Source organism: Rhynchophorus ferrugineus, unplaced genomic scaffold (assembly GCF_030347505.1).
Source record: "Rhynchophorus ferrugineus isolate W39M unplaced genomic scaffold, kcgeb_rfMv2 rfM1, whole genome shotgun sequence".
Classification (NCBI taxonomy): Eukaryota; Metazoa; Arthropoda; class Insecta; order Coleoptera; family Curculionidae; genus Rhynchophorus; species Rhynchophorus ferrugineus.
Window position 1 is genome coordinate 83,484,967 of NW_027472580.1, and position 14,536 is coordinate 83,499,502.

The following is a 14,536-nucleotide window of genomic DNA, read 5'->3' on the forward strand; positions in this document are numbered from 1 at the left end:
TTCTAAAATTTTGAATACTAAAATTAGGTTCTAAGGATTTCAGAATTTCAAGAGTTTTCTACAGTAGCAGTTGTTAAATTTCGTTTAAAAATATTAACGATAAAGAGGTGAATAAAGTAGATTAATTATTTGTAATAAATACATTTTCTGATTGGAAATATCTACTTTCATATTTTGTTAGCTATTAAGAAGAGCACCACAGTTTTTATTTGTTAACGAATGGACTATCTTTACAGAATGTGTTCAACTTTTAAAACCCATTGAAATACTGACCACCGAGTTATCTGGCGAAAGATATCCCAACGATGTCTAATTATACCGTTAATAAGAGGACTGCAACATTCCATCAAATCCAGGATTTTAACAAGTGAATGGGGAAAAAAATTACAAAATTGTCTATTAGATGTCATCAATAAAAGACTGGCAATTTTAGAAATGAATACGATATGCGGGAAATCTACATTTTTAGATCCTGGATTTAAAAAAGCAGGATTTGTTATTGCAAATAATGCTGAGGCGATACAAAAAGTTATCACAAAAGAAGTATCTTCCATTCTAATTTTAAAAAATACAAATATAGTTCCACAATTCAAAATTCAAGACAAAACTACTGACCTAGGATGTATTGACATCTGGAGATATTTTGATAAAAAAATGACTAGAATGAAAGAAGTGATTACTCCAAGTACTGCAGCAACTTTACAAATGTCCCCTGGGAGCGAGTTTTTTCACAATCTGGGCAAATAACGTTCGAAGAAACCGCCTTACGGGAGAAAAGTTGAACATGATAATATTCACAGTAACTTAAAAATATTTCTGTTCAAAAATAAATAAAACTTTTATTTAAAAAGGGTCTGGTAGTTATTGTACGGTCATGTTTAGGTTCATCATGGATTAGATTTTTCAATGATTAGGTATACGTTTACATTTTATTTAGTAGTTATGGTTATTGAAAAGCATTAGTTCTTAGATTTTATTTAAGTTATATTGTAATATTTATATTTATTACGCTATGTTATTTAAAAATAGCAATTAAAATATTAAAACACGATAAAACATTTGTGGTGTTATTATTCCATTCCTCCATCCCCAGAACATTCAGTATAAAAGTAATCCTACCTCCTTTAAAATTATATTATTTATTACATGATAATAGAAATTAGTATTTTTTCAAAGTTATCACATGAATAAATAAATAAATAAATAAATAAATATATATATATATATATATATATATATATATATATATATATATATATATATATACATATATATGTATGTATATATACATACATCTTCGTCTGACATCACGATTGAAAAAAAAAACAGTCGAACCGTGCATTTGACTGAAAATAGTAATTCCTATTTTCAGTCGCTATTTTTTCGACTATCGACTGTTTTCAGTCGGTAGTTCTCAACGTTAGGTAAAAAGTAGGACGAGAAAGTTAATATTATTTTGCAGATATGACAATAAGCATGAGAATGCTGTAGTGAGAATTAAATCTAATTTTATCAAGAAAAATGTATACTTGTAGTAACAGAAGAAACTATGGAGAAATACAGTGATATCCGAATGATTTGATAAGAAAACACCGCAACGAAGGAAACAAGAACTAAACATAAAATGATAGATATGTTCTCTAACGAATATTAAACAAATTACTTAGATTTAAATTTATTAATTAGGTGAATTGGGCCTCCAGGGGATACCACAGGTGGTTTAGAAAAGAGTAAACTCTAACCTACAAACTGTCGTGGCTCATTAATTAAGTGTAGTTTATGTCCTTCGATAATATAAGCATTAGGTGTACTATAATGTTAAAATAAATTGTATTTTATAAAAACTTTTTGCATTATTTTATTTATATTAGAATGCTGTTATATAAAATTTTAGAATTGAATGCGGCAACATTGGGCCGTTTTGACGTAATAAATTGAGAAGACGTACGTTCACTGCTACTTTGGATAGATTATGCGAAGTTTTATTTGTGTTGGTAGTGGCCGCCCTGTTGTCAAGTGCACACAAAGTTCTTCAAAACGACGTTAGTTAGACGTTAGACAAAGAGGTTTTGAACCGACAAACTTTGTAGATCACAAGTCAAACTTGATGCAGTAATTTTGCCACATGCTGACGTCATCAATTTTAATTAGTTACATTGGCTGTTTTATTGGATAAACCATAAGATAAATCACAGGGACTACATGTAACTAAAAATATTATTTTTATTGCTATTTTTCTCTTAGTTACTTTAGGTTCGTAAGCTATAATTAAATGTCATCGTATTTAAATACTATAAAAAATGAGTTGAAATAATAATCCAGATCATTTCGCATTTAAATGTCGTGAAGCGGGGGATCAAATGGGAACCCGCAACACAAGCCGAAGAAGCGGAAGGACCGATTCTCGCTCGACCTGAAAATAAAGCATGGCGCATTCGTCGTCAACCGACAAGCACGAAAACCAACTATTCTAAATAAAACCGCCAGCGAAACTCCCCCGGGCCTCCGGCGGCACTAGTCTGCCGCCGCCCCACGGCCCAGCCCCCCTCTCTAGACCGGGAAAATAAAACCGCCCGTTGCTGCTTTTACTTGATCTGCAACTTCTTCGAATACTGTAATGGATTTTCGCTGTTTCTAAATGCGCAATACGGATTATTATCTGTGGCGGTCCAAAACCGAAGTTAAAAGTTCGTTTTCGAAGAGCGTGAGGGCGCTGCGATCGATCGTCAAGTTTTCGTCGCGAGAACAGAAAAACTAGACTTTTAAAATATGCATCTTGCTTCTGAACATAGTTGATAAACTTTAGGCGAACAAGAAATACGAAAATATGGAATATGCAATTTTTTTTTTATACTTTAAAGTCTCCTTTTACCAACTAGGGATTTATTAGCACTGGACCTACAGTTTAATGTGGGCTCCGAACTACGGTCCTCGACATTAAGCCTACCGACTTGTGAGTGACCAACTGAGAAATCATCCCAGAAGACATCCGGTCTTACCCAGCCTGGTTACTGGCGTGATTGGGATCATTGGGACTAAGACAATCACAAATATTAAACAATCACAAACATGAATTTACGACCATGCCCCAGCAGGATCCGAACCCGCAACTATCGCAACAGTAGGTGGACCGTCGTGCCGCCTTTACCACCGTCATTCTAAGTTAAGAGTTACTGACTTGTTAAGGAAAACGGCACAACCTAAATGTGATAATTTTAATCTAATTATATAAATGTTTTTGTAAACAATATATTTGTGCATATTTGCAAGCTAACCAGTCAATTTATTAATTTTCTTTTTCTTTTATAAGACATCAGGGTAGATACTCAGGTTCGTCCATCGATCGATGGACGAACCTATACATGGCAGAAATCAGGGTAGGATACTTTATGGGCATGGGAGAGATTTTAAGCAAATTTGGAGTTTTGCTTTTTGTCCAACATGTTTGCATCATCGATGGTTAAAACTACGAATTTCGGACAGCTCTTCTGAAGTGTCTAGAATAGATACAGTAGACTAGTGACTAAATTACGCAACAACGTTCCATCCAGGTACGTAGCCATTTAATTTTTATTTTAATTTTGCAAATTGGATTTTAGGCATAGTTGAACCTTCGAAAGTAAATGTACAGATAAATATAACTCGATGTCCTATATGTGATTATATCTCGTGACAGGTCGTTAATCATATAGTCAATCCACAACATTAAAATTGAACAAGAAACATTGACGTTTAGCTCGCTTGAAGATTTTTAAGTTTGCGGATTCCTCTTTTTCCTTTTAAACTTACTTATTTTTATAATAGGTTAAATAAGTTAAACAGAATATATAAACTTAAAATAATAGATCGCAAAATTAGTTAAATGGGATATTTAGAACTAGAGAGATTAGTATTTTGAAGATAACCATTGTTCAGGAACTATAATCGTTTTCTTTATCAGAAGAGTAATTTAGTGAAAATGCTCAAAGTACCATTGGATCGGATGCCGTCTGACAGTCATAATAACAGGTCATTTGAAAAATCCCCGGCCTATCATAGTAAAACACATTTTTTTGGCAAAATTAGTATTTATTTATTCAACATTCTTCCCTTCAAGGGTGATACACTGATTATAGCGACTCTCTAACTTTTCGTTACCATTTTTGTAGAACGATTTGTCCTTTGCTTCAAAATAGGCCTCAGTTTCGGCGATCACCTCTTCATTCGACGAAAATTTCTTCCCAGCGAGCATTCTTTTGAGACATTTGAGAACAGGAAATAGTCGCTGGCAACTAGATCAGGAGAATACGGTGGATGAGGAAGCAATTCGAAGCCCAATTCAGGGATTTTAGCCATCGTTCTCACTGACTTGCGAAACGGTGCATTGTCTTGGTTAAGTAGCACTTTCTTTTTCTTCAAATGCAGCCATTTTTCGGATTTTTCGTTCTTCAAATATACGCTATGTAATACTCGCTGTTGATGGTAGTCAATGTAGTCAATGAAAATTATTCCGTGCGCATCCCAAAATACAGAAGCCATAAGCTTGCCAGCCGACTGTTGCGTTTTCCCACGTTTTAGAGCGGGCTCATAGTGTGCTGTCCACTCGGATGACTATCGATTGGACTTTGGAGTGAAATGATGGAGCCATGTTTCATCTATTGTCACATATCGACTCAAAAACTCGGATTTATTACACGTGATCATCTTAAAACACAGCTTCGAATCATCAACTCGTCATTGTTTTTGGTCAAAAGTGAGCTCGCGCGGCACCCACTTTACACAGAGCTTTCTCATACCCAAATATTCGTGAATGATATGATATACACGTTCACTTGATATTTTTAGAGTGTCTGCTATATCATTCAATTTCAATTTACGGTCATTTAAAATCATTTTGTGGATTTCTTAAAAATGTTTTCGTCGGTAACACCTATTTTAGGCGTCCACTGCGTTCACCGTCTTCAGTGCTCATTTGACCATATCTAAACTCAGCATACCAATCCTTGATGGTTGATTTTTCTTGGACATTGTCCGGAAACTCGACATCAAGCCAAGTTTTTGATTCAATTGTATTTTTTCCCTTCAAAAAGCAATATTTTATCAACACGCAAAATTCCTTTTTATCCATTTTTTCACAATAACATGCTATAATTCACAAACTAATGATCCGACAACATGTTAAATTTATACACGCATCTTTAGGGCTAACTAAAGAACATATAGATTTAATTCTAGTAGCGCCATCTATGTGTCAGGCCGGGGACTTTCCGATCGACCAGTTATGCACCAAAACTTCGCAGCCAATCTCTCCTAATTTTTGCAGCGTCAACAAACCAAATATGTGTGCAGTTGTGACAGAAAACAACATATTTCCATTTTATTCTAGCCTTTACTGTAATAACCTGTTTCAATTGCATTAGTTGCTGACAGTAAAATATCAAATTAATAGTCTGGCCAAACACTTTATGACCTTCCTTATATCCAGTTTTATGTAAATACTTCTAAGCAGTTTTATTTGGGAAATATTTGTATAGATTGATGGGCCAGAACGTGGTCCATCTTTAACAAAATTAAGCAAATCAATTCACTATCTGATAATTTAGGACGAGGCTGTGTTGCATCTGTTCCTTCTCGGAAGTAGCAAGAAACAAAATATGACGATAGTAATCTTTTTGACTGAGACCAATCATCAACGCTCTATTGTATGGCATTATTGAACTACTGGATATATACGAATTTTTCATAGGCCTTATATATAATGCTATAAAGTTTATGATTAACTAAGAGCCATAGACAGCAAAAATCAAGCACGATTTCACAACTCTGTCAAAAACTGGCATTCTACAATACACCAGAAAATCGTTCGAAAATATTATTAAGAGGAAGTGTTTTATGAACAAATGTCGATTAAGGGTTTATATTCTTTCAAAATATCGGACAGTAGTAGGACAATTTGGTACAAATAAATGTAACGTCTGCAAATATCAAAATAATGCAAAAATAACTAAATACTACCACAAAATGGAGATCACTGGAAGTAGTTTTAAAAAAATAAAAAATAACTAAAATGTTGACATAGCTCTCGCTTTTGTGTTTGATCATAACCCGTTTGATATTTTCGCTGACTATTAACTAATTTTAGGTCTTTGTAAAGGTCATATTTTTCATGTACCATGGACTCTTAATAATATTCCAAAATACTTTGTTCTAACAAGTTTGTGTTAGATATGATTTAAGTTTGTTTGTGGGTCCTTTAGAGATCCAGTGTCAAACACAAAAAGTTTGGTTTCCTGTTTCGGTAACTCTATCGTCTGCGAACGTGTAGCTGTTCTTACCTCACGACATTTATGGATATGACTGCTGTAAAGCAAGTTTATCATTAGCTCAAGGACCTTGTGTTACATATGCAATACCTTGAAGTGACGATATAAATTGAAGAGTCTAGCTCATATATCTAGATAGTTCATTGACTAATTTCCTAAGGAGTAAAACAATAATTACAAAACAGACAGAAAACCATAATCAGACAGTCTTCAAATATTGAATGGAAACTAGGCCACCCTGAAATTTAACAGTAATAAGGTAATTTCTAACATTCCACAAGAGCGACGCTTCCATACTCTGATTATGTAATGTAAGAATTGGTGTTATTTATTAATAAGTGCTGAAAAATAATTAAAATTGAAAGTACTGATATTTGAGACAATAAGCAATAGGAAATATTAGCTAGCACAATTTTTTATAGATAAGTTATACCTTTATGAAAATTAGGACAAAAACAATTAGGACTACATAGTAGTAAATATAACTGTTTTAAGGGATTTGTCAGTTGCCGAGTCTTACCATCAACAATCACAAGCATATCAGAATCTATATGATTTATGAAAATGATCTCTTACAAATGGTTTTTGCAGGACGTAAAAAAAAATTAAATATAGTACTATATATATATTTCAACATAACTCCAAATGAGTCATTTCAATTGTATTGATCAACACACAACTCAGGCAAGCTACTTACAAAGAAAAAACAACAGTTAATGATATACAGAAAACTTGAGAAAAAGACGCCACATCCAACTTCTTTATTGTTTTCATTACGGTGGTATACAAATGCTTGCAATTGAATAAAAACACAGAAATATGAAATAAAACAAAGTTTTATATGTGTCTTTATTTAAACCAATTTTTACTTCTCTAAAACAAAGGGTAATAATAATCTGGTCTTACTATGTGAAATATTTCACATACCTAACTTATATATACTTATTTATATATATAACTTTTAAAATTTTTCTGTAACTACTAATGCATTCACTTTTAACTTAACGGCTCTGAAAAAAAAGATACTAAAAAGAAAACAATCACGCCGCCGCAAATTCCAAATAAAGAATCGAAACTCATTCGCGAACCAGACACCCTGTATGTAAATATATATATGTATATATATATAAATCTGAAAATAGCAAGACAACATACTTTAAGTACGGAAATAGTTGGTTTTAACTCAATTTCTTTCATCTTAAAAGTACGTATGTTATAGAGCATAACGTCGCCCTTTAAGCCGTGATACTAAATTACATATTTTTAGGGCGGGACCCAGTTTTAAGCCCATGTATTTCATCATCATATCCGAGTTGAGCAGTAGAAAAGCTTTGCCGTCTATTTCCTGAAAAAGAAAACACTTTGTATTAGTATAAAAGAGTAATCGTTAGTTTAAATATTTAACATACTATTAAATTTAAACAAATAGTAATTTGAGACCCGTTATCTTCTCCAAATATTTTAAATGCTACATCATGTAAATGTTTTCTCTAATTTAGGAGATAATTAAACAGGAAATATATATATTGAATAGTTGTTTACATTATTTATAAATAGTGTTATTTTATCTATATGTGGTATATAAATATTAACTTAGGATAAGGAATTGGTTCTTATGATATCCCTGTTTATTGACTTCAATTGTTGTAAATGGTGATAACAAAGGACATCTGAAACAGCTAACACAATGGAGATGTTTTAGACTAAAAACAAGCTTACTATGTATTTTCATCTAATTAAGTTAGAATTAGATAATGAGCACAGGATGGAAGAATAAATACTATTTTCAATATCATTCCAGATCTTTAATTGTCACATAACTTCTTCTTTTATAAAAATGGTATTTCACAAAAAAAAAGCCAAAAGATAACCTCATAAGCCACCCAATAATTATTTGTAGATCACACATTCAATGTAAGGGAGCTAGTTGATCATCTTTACTTCCTGCGGCCTAATATCTATTTAGATGTCTAAGTAGCTGTTTAAATATATGTGTTTTATTATTTAAGTCAGGCTATAGGAAATGAAACACTACACTGTGAAAACTAATCAAAACCAAATTCCACGATAACGCGATTAATTCAGTAGTTATAGTTTTTTCTAGATGGAAATGAGGAATATTTTTATATTTTATTTTCTTGATATTTAATTCATTTGGATGTTAATATTCAGATTTGCTTTTAGAACTCGTAACAAATTTAAAATAATGTTGACAAAATGACAAGAAATCAACAATTCCAACTTATTTACTATTTATGACAGCCAATAGGGGATGTTGGTTGACCGAGCAACGTTATGGTGAAAAATGCTTTTCCTATGTTCAATTTGTTCATATAACAATGGAAAACTAGAGTGCCTATATAATTAATACAGTATATTATAGTTGTTAAGCTATATACAAGCGCCATAACAGAAGCTGAATGCCATAGAAAGAAAGTAGGAGCGACTTAAAATTTTGTTAAAAAAGCTATTTTATATTCTGTAAAAATCCCTATCTTTACCTAGTGTAAGTTACTAAAGACAAATAAAATGATAACTCCAGAAACCTACTAACATTAGAAGAACTTCTCCGGGAAAGGCTAACAAGAGAGAGAAATAACCACAAAATCATTTTGCACGATAACGCTACTCATTAAAAGAGATGTGATAAATGTATATTTAGGTGAAAACATGATAATAATTAATTCCTTCTCACAATATAAATCAATATTCAAAAAGCACCAATCCACTTATTCAAGTACAATGAAAAAACTTACATGTTTCTTAAATAAATCCGCATATGATCCTAAGCAAGGATCCGTCGATTCAATAAACTGAATCACTTCATCTATGCTCCAATCCTGAGTAGGGATTTTGTTGAGACTTGTCACTGGAGATCCTGAAATGCTGGATGTTTCGGTAACTGTAGTTGAAGTGGCAGCTTCTTGTTCTGGTACTTTTCGTTTGGCTGGGGTAGGCTGTTGTATGTCACAGTTGCTGCACTCTTTTGATGGTTCCTCCAAACCTGTATAAGTAATAAAATCACAATATATCTCAAAGCTCAGTAAATATACATAATTTGTAATGATATATCAATCAATGCTAAACACAATAAGGATGATACTTAAAATAATTTTACCTACCAAATAGGTGTTGACAACATCCTAAAGATTGACTGAGAGCCTGAAACACATTCTCAAAATCTGACACAGTATTCAACTGAGGTAGTTTAATGGTATATGTTGTTCCCTCATGACTGAGCACTACCTCTTCGCCATTTAGAGCACTTAACCTTGCAAGAATTTTTTCAGATTTATTTGCGGAATTTAACAATTGACTAACCAATTTTTTGGCTAGTCCAATTAAGGAGGAATCTTCAACCATACTGGCTAACTGAGATGTATCTATGAATGTTCCACCATTACAGTTTTTTCTAAAGTATATTGGTGTTGAAGGGCTTGATGGCGCTGAAGTATCTGCTTCAGGTGCCTGAACAACTTCTGGTACAGATGAACTAACTGGGGGCGTTGGAGGAAACGCAACAAAAGCAGGTCGAAATCTAAATCTAAAAATTACAAATTGGTAACTTATTATACTAATATATTATACATTCACAATTATGGTCAAAAACATTAAAGCACTATAATTTATATATTAGTATACAAAAATATATTAGTTTATTCAATAATAAACAAATCCCTCAAAATTTTTTTTCTTTTTATTACATTATGAAACCTAACCTATAAACATTTTGTAAATACAAACCTATTAGCTCCGGGGTTATTTTTTTGACCAGGTGGTTGCAATGGATGGCCAGATTTTGCACACCACCCCACTGGGAAAATGTCTCTGCTATCGTATTTACACCAATAATCAAAAGCTCCTCGCCAACCATCAAATGTAACATGAATTTGGTCATTTTTGATTGCCCCCACTGTAGCACAACAAATTAATTGTGGATTTTTCTTATCAACTGCTTCCAATTTTTGCCCAACTTGAAACAAATTTACCTTAGGGCTAGGGGGTTCCTTCTGGAAAACCTTAGAAGGTGCCATCTCAGCCCCATTAAGAGTTTTCAGTAGAAACATAGGCCATGAACTAGCATTCATCCTAAAGCCTATAAATACAAATATGTAATAATTAGTTTGTTTTATATATCATCAATAAATTACTCACCAAGAGGTGGTTGAAGCATACCACCTGATTTCTCACAGTGGCCAATGGTGTGAATTTCACTTGAATCAACTAAACGCCAAAAGTCATTTTTGTTATCACTCCCATCTAGTCGAAGTCTTAATCTAGGTCCTAATATGGAAATCACGGTTGCAATACAAGTAGAAGTTAAATTTCGAGGATCCAATGCTTCTAGCTTCATACCAATTTTAAAGTCATTAGGTGGAGGGTTCATAGACTGCTTAAAACAATTTTGTGGTGCTGCTGCACTATTAGTTTCTTGTAAATATTCATCCCAATCAAACTGTTGATATGTCTCATATTGAAAAGGACCTGAGGATGTATCTATAGGAGTAGTTGGTGCTATTGCTGCTACTCTCATTTCTTTCTTTTGATGTTTGTTCATACAAAAAGTTGAACAATAGTCTTTTGATGGACTCCCAGTACCCCTAATTACATTATCACATTGTATACAAGCTCCCCCTTTCATATAAGCTTTACGAAACTCAGATAAACAAGTTTCTGAACAGAATTCCTTTTTTCCATTTGTTATAGGGAACACATATTTTAACGGTAATTTGGTTTCATTGCACCAAGTACATGAAAGAATTTTCTTAGGAGGCCGGCCTGGGCCTCTCATCTTACCGTTCGATGTGTTAGACATAACTAAAAAGTAATGTTTACAACAAATAGACACAACAAACTCCTACTTATTTACATTCTTATGTCCTAAAGAATAAAGGCGAACACATACAACACGTTTGTACAATTACTTGTACAGATTACACTAGAATATTATTCAAACACTTTGAAACTACACGAAAAAGTGTTAATAACAATAGTTTCCATTTTAAAACGCAAACGTCAATTATAATATGTATTCGTTAAATACTGCTTGTCCTCAACCTACGCCAAATGACGTCTTTTCTTGATGCACTGTCAGTTTTTACTCTAAGAACACTGTCTATTTCTTTCTTGTGCAGAGAATACCTGGTGGACAGAGTGAAATACCATAGGAAAACTGACATATATTTAAAAATTTATATGCAAAAATATGGCACAAAAATGTGAAACATTTATTTAAAATTGTAGGCAATGTCATGTTTTAATTTATATAATTTTTTTGGCTTAAATAGATTTTAAAGCATAATTTATTTCAATGAAACGTAGGTGTATTAACCTATGTGTCAATATTTTCATACATAGATAACCTGTTATACAGTGGTGCATTTATATTTATCACAGAGATATTTATTAGTGAAATATGTCGAATTTTGTAACAGTTATTTAAAACAATTAATCTAATAAAATATTGTGTATTAGTATTTGATTTATATTTTATCGAGAATCACAAGAATGAAATAAATATCCTAAAATTGTTGGTCATAAAACAATCTGGAAAAACTTAACAAAACTAAGTAAACAAATTATTACAACTTACAATTCCGTTTATCTTTTAATCCCTTATATTTATGAGTTATAGTAAGTATAAAAAATTACTTAAATCGATAAAACAGTCTTTTTATAACGGTATTTTTTTTGTTATTTTCATTATTTTTCTGATTTTAATTAATATCTTTTTGAAATCTGCTACTACTTGGATATCATTAAATAAAACTGTAAATATTACAAACAAGATTTTTTTTATTTGGAATTATTAAATGATAAAAATGATGATGTGAAAAAATATATTATAATTTTAATCATAAACCGCTTATTTTTGTTATTTTTTGCATTCTGTTTAATTCATTATTCGTTTTTAATCTTTCTGCGTAAAATTGAACCTTGTCATTATTAAAAAATGTTATACGTGCATGTAGATATTTCATACATTAATCGTTTTAAATACGTTTTACCAAAAGGTGGATTAGGTAGTCATCAGCAAACTGATATGAAATAAATGTATTTGGTTCACTTCATCCTTGAATTTCTTCATTTTCTTCATTATTTTACATATGCTAATCATATAGTTGATTATATAATGTTTTTATCGCATTGTACTTGAACGTGCTATGAAATTACGGATTACCGGAGATTTAATATTTGATTAATATTATCTATTTACAAGAAATTATGCTTAATTTTCCATTTCATGGTCATTATTTACTTGATAATTTTATTTTGCACGTGTTTCATTAACAATTAATACATTTCCTGTTATTTTACGAGCTAGTTTTCATTTTCGTGTCTTTCAGTAAGTAGTTAAGTCATTCTTGCAAACATTAAATGAATGGGGAGCCTTTTTCTGATTATTTTTTAAATGTTGGACGGGAAAACGTTTGAGGAGATAATTGGATGCTGTCTATGGGGAGCCTTTTCCGTCGATCATTCAATGACGATATATTGGTTCAACGAATTTAAACGTGAATGGGCATTTGGTTTTGATGGGGATTACCATCGAAGGAATCATTGAACACGTTCGCAATTATTTCTGATAATCCAAAGAAGGTGAACAAGAAGTAGAGGAAACACTATGCATCGGCGAAAATGATAATTATAAGATTGCATGTATTTCGACAATCGATATCTATTGGTGTATATTATTTAGTATTTAGATCTTCGGTGTATGCAGGTGTGAATAATGGAACGCTCACAACTGTATTTTCGATATTCATTACTATTGCTAGTAAAATTAATAGAAACATATATTAGTCATTTAAATTTATTCTTTATTGTTTGGTCCAGTCTATTAGTTTATTTCTAGCTGCCTGTAGTTTCTTTATGGAGGCTTCTCCACTACTAACAGTGCTGTATCATCCGTAAATATAGCTATTGTAATTCCCTAGAGTTTTGGTATGTCACTGGTATAGAGGATAGGTCCCGGAACGTTGCCTTGAGGTCCTCTTGCTTGTATTTTTTTAGTTCAGAATATTCTTCGTCTTATATAACTGGTAGTCGGGAATTAGGCCCTTGAGTTATATTATTAACTATTGTCTTATCACTAGAATCCCTAATTTGTTGGCTCCTTTTTGGCTTTTCTTTTTTCTTTAACTGTTTTTCCAATTTATGCTGATCACTTTGATATGCTGCTCTTGTATAACCCTCGTGAAGTTTTCATTTTATGCCTCTAGTAGTTTATTTGTTTTAAGATTGGAGGTACATCCTGGCATTGGCTTTGACATACACCAAAATTGTAATCTAAATAAAACAACTAAACAAAAATACTTTTATCAAATATAATTTATTTTAACATTATTAGTAGATCTAATGCATAAATTATCGAAGGACTGAACAACTACACCCATATATGTGCTCCATTATCTTGTTCCTGTTCAAAGTAACTGATTAGAGACGTTATCTGTTCTTTCTGGCTTCGCAATTTTTAATCAAAGTAATAATAAGCAGCGAGTAGAAATTTATCAAAACAAGCAAGGCCTTAAAATAACGTTCGCCGGTTTATAACCTCTTATCACTATTCTTTTGAAGAAATTTGCATACGTTTGACAACTGGACGGCTTTGGCAGGCTAGTTCGGTTACACGTTCGAACTTATCAGACAGCGTTGTGTCTCTGTTTAACTAGCATAAATTGAGAAAGAAAATATTGTCTGATTCTAAAACGAATATTGCAATTGCGTATGTACAAAACTTCTTTGAGCATGAATGGTGTTATAGTAATATATGTAAATAGTGCTAGATATTTAGGCATGACACTAGATATCAAATTAAGGTGAAGGGAGCATGTCAAAAAGAAATTAGCAGAGCTCAAAATAAAATTTAGACAGCTATGGTATATGGAACCTATATGGATATACCTATTTCACTTACATTACAGCCTTACACCTTGGTATGTACGCAATGAAGATTTACATCATGACCTGGAAATTCACGGAGAAAAACGAAGCGATTACACCTCCATGAAAACCTTACAGGCACTTTAGCTACTGCATGGACGACACTTGATTGGCAGACTAAAGAGGGCTTAACCTTGGGAACTAGGGTGAGAGTGCTTGAGGGTGTAAGGTCTGAGAACGGAACTAAAAATTATCGCCGTATCGACTATAGTGTATAAATTGTAATAATAATTGTTAGCAATACATAAATGGTAGGTTATAACCTAGGGGACCACTTTTAATGACAACTA

The 14,536-nt window shown here is 32.3% G+C and overlaps 1 protein-coding gene across 2 annotated transcripts; it reads right to left on the reverse strand.

The window, feature by feature from the left end:
- Positions 1-7,137: 7,137 nt before the first annotated feature.
- On the reverse strand, positions 7,138-11,407 carry Scm (Polycomb protein Scm). Of its 2 annotated transcripts, XM_076411270.1 has the most exons (6): positions 11,173-11,392; positions 10,458-11,120; positions 10,047-10,398; positions 9,425-9,846; positions 9,059-9,306; positions 7,138-7,647 (listed from the first exon to the last, which is right to left on the reverse strand). In XM_076411270.1, the coding sequence occupies exons 2-6, from the start codon at positions 11,116-11,118 to the stop codon at positions 7,516-7,518; spliced, it is 1,815 nt and encodes a 604-aa protein (XP_076267385.1). In that variant the 5' UTR covers positions 11,119-11,120; positions 11,173-11,392; the 3' UTR covers positions 7,138-7,515. The 2 variants fall into 2 exon arrangements, with proteins under 2 accessions (XP_076267385.1, XP_076267377.1); XM_076411262.1 differs by having other exon boundaries at positions 10,458-11,407.
- Between the last annotated feature and the right edge of the window lie 3,129 nt (positions 11,408-14,536).

What these genes read in the sequence shown, in the direction of transcription:
- Scm (XM_076411262.1), bottom strand. Translation starts at nt 11,118, where the DNA reads ATGTCTAACACATCGAACGGTAAGATGAGAGGCCCAGGCCGGCCTCCT. An exon ending in AATAACCCCGGAGCTAATAG is followed by an intron (nt 9,847 to 10,046) that starts GTTTGTATTTAC and finishes TGTAATTTTTAG; the next exon opens with ATTTAGATTTCGACCTGCTT. An exon ending in ATGTTGTCAACACCTATTTG is followed by an intron (nt 9,307 to 9,424) that starts GTAGGTAAAATT and finishes TTACTTATACAG; the next exon opens with GTTTGGAGGAACCATCAAAA.